This window comes from Solanum pennellii, chromosome 8, assembly GCF_001406875.1.
Source record: "Solanum pennellii chromosome 8, SPENNV200".
Classification (NCBI taxonomy): domain Eukaryota; kingdom Viridiplantae; phylum Streptophyta; class Magnoliopsida; order Solanales; family Solanaceae; genus Solanum; species Solanum pennellii.
Window position 1 is genome coordinate 18,073,302 of NC_028644.1, and position 6,952 is coordinate 18,080,253.

The 6,952-nt window shown below is 29.8% G+C and overlaps 1 protein-coding gene across 1 annotated transcript in view; it reads left to right on the forward strand.

Moving 5' to 3' along the window:
* The window catches only part of LOC107028188, a 6,873-nt gene extending 4,337 nt beyond the window's left edge, over positions 1–2,536 (forward strand). The window contains exons 2-3 of the mRNA XM_015229231.2: positions 1,047–1,112; positions 1,923–2,536. Of these exons, the coding sequence (XP_015084717.1) occupies positions 1,047–1,112; positions 1,923–2,411 (555 nt within the window). The 3' untranslated portion in view covers positions 2,412–2,536. The remainder of the gene's footprint in view (positions 1–1,046; positions 1,113–1,922) is intronic.
* Positions 2,537–6,952: the final 4,416 nt, after the last annotated feature.

The window sequence follows — 6,952 nt, forward strand, 5'->3', positions numbered from 1 at the left end:
TATGTATATATATATATATATATATATATATACACATACATGTATGTATATATATATATACATGTATGTATATATATATGTATATTAAATTTTGTGTATTCAGATATTTTTTAATTTTGTGATCTTCAATATGCTATATAAAAAAATTAAAACTCAGAAGTTATTTTCTTTTTGAAATAAAATAAAAAAATAATTTCATATAAATCGACAAGGAGGGATTCACATATTAAAAATGAAATATACATGTGTTAGTATTAATATGACCTTTCATATATTTTTCTTTTAAAAAAATATTTGGCTTACTTCTATTAATTTGTGCATATATGTGGAGTTTTAAAGATTTGAACATTTTAATATAGATATATAATGATTTGAAAACTTTAATTCTTTGTTTTAATTTCTAATTTGTTACATATTTGAAAATTACATAAAAATAATAAAGAGCTTAAAAACGCAATATAACAATTTAAGATATTTTTAGAAAAACATAGTTAAATTTGGGTGACTCTTATTTTTATCGAAACAAAAAAAGTTGCATATATTGTTTGAAAATAACGTAAGAACTAAAAAGTACTATGAATAATAGTAAAATGTAAACTAAAAATATGTGAGAATCATATAAGAAATTTCGTTGACTTTCCTAAAATCACTTGTATCACATAAAAAAAAAACAGATGTAATAACATACATTATTCGAAAATGACACAAAAGGTACATAAATTAATAATATAAAATATTTTTAGAAAAAACACATAAAAAATTTAGTTCATTTTTTCAAATTTCATTTGTGTCACATAAATTGAAAGAAAAAAAATTAATATACGTTGGGCCTGCGCTAGCGCGGGCACCTGATATTTAGTATACATATATACATATATGTATATATATGTATATGTATATATATATATATATATACATACATGTATATACATACATATATATATATATATATATATATATACATATATATATATATATATATATATATATGAAATAATTGTTTTGTAGGTTGATAGTTAATATATAGTGTATTTTTGGGAGTGCAGATAGTATGGTATGGAGCATGGATAAAGAGATGTATTGAGAATAAGGATTCACTGGCTACAACTCTTGTAAGTTTAATTTTGTTATACAATTTAATATTAATATCTTTTGTTTTACAATAATTGTCATCAACTCATAATCTTGAATTTTCATTAATCTATTATATGCTAATTGAATTGGAAAGGAAATTATTGTAGACAAGTTGTTAATTAATTAATATATGTTCTAGCTCTACGACTCTAATTTCTTGGTTATCACCTTAGGCTTGCTACCAAGAGTTACTCGTTTTTTCTGGTCAACATGATGATGAAGGGACCATCAAAGAAGTTTTCGTATGTCCGGTTAAGAGGTTTCGAGGTTCGAGTCCTGAGAATCAAGAAAATATCGCTAGGGAACCATTTTTCCTTTTATGACAATATGACAAAGCTCCTCTTTTGTCATTTACCAACCAAACAAACAAATCATGGATATCTTTAATTAACTTAATATGCATATGTATTTAATTTTTAATATAAAAATAGGGTCTACGGAAAAACAATTGAGTTTGTTCGAATCGATGAATCTTCACTTATCTCTGCTCTACATAGAGTGGCGGACCTACCCTTGGTCAAGCTAAGGGGCCCTTCTTCGGAAAATTACATTGTATATAGTGATCAAATTTTAATTTAATAAATATAAATACATAAATTGACACCTTTTTAAACAAGTTGAAGGTTTAGTTTATTGGTTAGGGCTTGCAAACACTCCATGAGATCATGTGTCCAAGTCCTACTAGCCTTATTATTATTTTTTTACGCTGTCCATATATATATATTAGACTTTTAAGGTTTGAGTGCAAATATTTATACTTTGTTACATTGATAATGTTACTTGATCAGGTTTCAATGTTAACAAGTGTATCAAGCATAGCAATCCTACTAGAATATGGCTTTTTTGATGCATATGCTGGAGAATCAAAGGATCATTCACCCGCTGGGAAATTCTACACAGGGAACATTGTTTCCATGAACTCTGCCTCTTTCTCCCATCACGACATGCCTATCGAAGACTTTACATACGCATGCTTAGCCATTTTTAAGGACCGCTTCCACAACATGAATGGCGCTGTTTCTGGGGTTTGCTTCAAGTCCCAACAACTATCCAAAGTAGCCGCGGTTTTCGTCTGGAAATCCTTACAATGTTGCTACAATTACATATTGAATCAAGATTCTAGGAGTGTTCTTCCTTATTTTGATGGCTTTTCACTAGATTTAAAATATGATGTGTTTAAAGTTGTTTATGTTAGTGGAGATAGTGCCTTAAATTTTCATATTTTTCCTCCACACAAGATGTTGGAGGACAAACAAGGGTTGCATAAGGATTATTAGCTCTTAGTAGTATGTATTTACTAAGTATTGGGTATATGTAGATAGAGACATGTGGATCATGCACGCCTTCAATTTTGGTATGTAATTCATAATTATATTATGAGGAAAATGAAATTTTACTTTTACTATTTTTCTTACTAATTATTGGAAGAAATGATTCAATTAGTAACATTTTTTTCTTTGTTTCAGAACCATTTTGTGCTCTACTAGTAGTCTAAATATTCATAGCTCCTCATATGTGATAATCTATTTTCTCTTTGACCATTTGAAATTCATGTGTCCAGAGTTCCTTTTCCATCTCTAGATTGTTTATTGCTTATGTATTTATCAGGAACTTCTTCTAAGAACTCCACTATGATTTCAACACAATAATGTGGGAAAATGTGAGAACTTAATATAGGAAACAAAATCAACCCACTAGGAAGATACAATAAAAAAAAATATTTGGAAGAGGTTGAATCATGTAATCAGAAATTATATTGCGATAACCGTTGATGATGACAGTATCATACACTAAAACATCTATAAATTAATACTCGATAAATTAATAATCTCTCTAAAGTAATATTTCTTTCCCATCTCGATTTGAATCAATGGAAAAAATTACAAATTTCAATAAGATAATACATTTTCAGAAGACCCCTATATAAATATATGGTTCAATCAATATCATAAATCAATAATTCGTTAAAATTACGAATATATCTAAGACAATCTAGTGAAATATGATTCTAATTGTGTTTTTTTTCTCTTCAAATTTTAAATCTAGTTGAAAATGATCTCTAACTTATTTATTGCATCCAAGAGCTCCGATGTTGTCTTTTCGAACTACACCATACAATTGTGAAGAGTTCTAGATGTTATAAGTGCTTCCTTACGCTTAATTGGTTCCAAATGTATAATATCATCTTCAACTTCATCATCAACATCACTATTTCCGATGGTATCCACAATTTCGTCTAAGCTCTGGAGCTCTAAACATGTACTACTTTTACCCAGATAATCTAATAGGTTATTGAAATCCATTTTATTGTGGTAACCGAAATCATTAATCATGACATCAAGTTCATGCATGACATTTTCACAAGTGGAATCATTCAAATTCTCTAAGATTGTGTCCCCGCACAAGTTTTATAATGTCGAAGACAATTTTCTATTGTCTCGTGCATAGCATTTGTTCTCCAAGTAGGGACTGAAATATTGATAACATCCAAAACATTAATCGTTGTTGGATCAATTTGTCCCACTTCATACCCTTCCAATATCCTACGATAAAATCTTTTACAATAATACATCTTGTAAGCACTTATTATCCCAACATCACAAGGTTGAATTCTGGATGTCTTGTTCAGCGGCAAGGGAAATAACTCAACATTTTGTAGTCCATTAATATTTCTATTATGGGTTGGACAATTATCTACTATAAGCAAAACTCCTCTACCATGCATTTTGTGGTCAAACTAATGAATATGTTCATAAAAAAGCAGACTACTTGTCATCCATGCTTTTATGTTTGCACGATTATGACAATTCAATAAATATGATTCATAAATTTGTAAGATACAATGATTTTGATGTTTCGTTGTACTTTATGCATAACATTTTTTTTTCTATTAAATTACTAAATATGATACATAAATTAGTAAGATACGATAATTCTGATATAATCAAAATTAACCTTCATTAAATCTCAAACCATTTTTTAAATTAATAATTATTACTTTATCAATTAAATAATATCTCTATACAATAATAAATTTTCATGATCCCATCTATATTAATTTATAGAGATTTTACTGTGATTTATCTAACTTTTAAGACACACCAAAGAAGAAATTCGGATCAGAGTGTTAATGTGACGATCCAAAACGAGTCATGAGTAATGGCGACACTTAACCTTCTAGGTAGGCGGATCACGAATTAAAAGTCCAACTTATATTCGTGATTCAATTTATGAAATACGACAATAATGCGAAAACTCAAATCTTATTAACGTTGGAAATATGAATCTAGTGAAGTGTATTAAGTATCATTCCCAAAACTTGACAGTCATCACATCAAGGACTTCTCATAAAATACTAAGTCTAAGAGTATTAAAGACATTAGAATAAATAAATAAAGTAGTTTGTGTCCGAAAACTAAGGATATCACGTCATGACCGAGATAATCCAACACGAGCTATAATGAATAACTCAACCTGAAATTTGATGCGGTAGAGATTGGCTATAGTTGAGGGCGACAAAGTTACTGGTACACTCGTTGCACTTTAAAAAAGGAAAACAAAAAAAAATACAAGTAGGGATCAGTACAAGGCAACATGTACTGAATAGATATCATCGAACGACTTAAATAGAAACAAATATGCATAAAGTAGTAACATGAAATCAACTAAAACATTTAGCAGGTGGAAAGCAACAAACAACATGAACAAGTGACAATAGTAATAAAGCAAGTTCGTAATTAGTCACAATATCAAGAACGTACGCGAAGACTTATGCCATCACACCACTATCTTTTCAAAAATGAGTTCTTTGAGATTGAGTGCATTGAGTTATTTTAATATGTTTTACTTTAATATTATTGTGCCGAAATGTGACGCTCGATCCAATAATATCATAATAGCTGATGACATATGATCTAAATATATCGCGGCGACTTGTGGCACCTGATCCAACAATATAATTAACTCATCATTATGTATCATTACTTTCCACTTCATCAACACCATTTCATCGATCCTTCCTTATTCACTAGAGCGATTTCAAAATTATGGATTTTGCGATTCCAAACCAATACAACAACACATAATTCAAACTACAACAATTAAGTACATAGAAAACTTCACATTATTACTCTATGACTATCGATCACTATTAAGAGTCTCCCTATTGTTCACACCCAATTTTAGCCTAACATTTTCAAATTTCGTAACTTTTAAATTTTATTTATTTAATAGCTCAAAATAATTTTTTTTATAATTTTAAATAAGTTTATCGATAGTATCTTTATTTATCAAAATTTAAAATTTTTATCAGTTAATTTTAAAATTATATTTTTTACATGTCATTAGTTACGTTCATTATATATTTTTTAATGTTCATTTTGTTTGTGACATTTATTAATATTGATGTTGATATTTAGCACAATTTAAAATTATTCAAATACGAAAAGAATTTAGGGATTTATTCATATAATTTTAGGCCAGAATGCTAAGTCCATCATCTGAGCCCATTTCGTATTTTCATATTTAAGTTATTAATTAGGCCAAAAATATAGATGGTGAATTTATTTTTAGGGTTGTAAAATTTTCAGATTCTTATCCACAAAAAGAATTTCACTAATCAATAGTTTTTTTCGGCTGCCACCACCCCAGAATCCGACGAAGCTCCGACGAACTCACGAAGCCGGAGAAACCAACCCACGAACCTCCCTCCCTCCCCACCTTTCTTCTCCAGCAGAACACTCCACTCCAGAAAGCACCAAACACCACCATTACTCCTCCCATTTTCTTCCTTGCTCCAAACCCCACCCATTTTTCCGGCAAGCTCCAAGATCGAACAAGCAAACCAAGCACACCCATCTCCCTCTTCTCCATTTTTCCGGCGAAACCTCACCGAAACACCACGCACCATATCGAACAACAACCAAAAATCCATACCCCAAACCCACCGGAGAAACCATCGCTGTTCAACAACCAGAAGCGACCCAAGAACCACCGCTAAAACCCCTGCTTTTTCCCCTTCGTTCGCTGCAACAAGTAGCTCCGGCAAGGAGCTCAAAGTTCCGATGAATCGGAGCAATCACGCGAACCAGTACCTTCCTCTCTCTCCTTTCACAATTTTTTTCTCGTATTTTTGCAGGTAATTTGAAGCCATTAGCGGCGAGCTCAAAGCTCAAGCGGAACTTCAACGACCCAAATCACCAGTGTAACCTTCTCATCTTGAATTTTGATATATTCTTAAGTTTTTTTTTATTAACATTCGCTTTAAGTGTTTGTTTGACTGATGTTATTTTATTCAAGTTTTCATTTTGTGTGTTGTTTCTTCGTAAATGTTCCATTAGATTTACCCATTTTTGTTGGGATTTATATTATCATATATGTTTTGTTCTACATTAAATTTGAACCTTTTTTTTTGGTTATTATTGATATAATTTGCTTACTGTTTGTTGATACTGGAGTTATCTACACACCAATACTTTTCTTTACTTTTTTAGCATTTTTTATTGTATTAAATTAATGATGAGCAGATTCTAATATTACTTTTATTCTTAATTGTTGCCGGTATTTTATTTAAGTTATAATAATTATTTAATGCTGATTTCTCTTACTTTGTTTATTTCATTATTTTGTTTATTTTGCTGTCAGCTTGATGTTAATTTTGCACACAACTTGATATGTTGATTTGCATATTGTTTGTTCTTAAATATGTTTAGCAGCTTTAGATTTGATTTTTTTTTCTGGTTATTTTCTTATTCACTGCCTTTTTAATTTATTTGCAATTACCCATTTCTCCGGATATATATATATATATATATATATA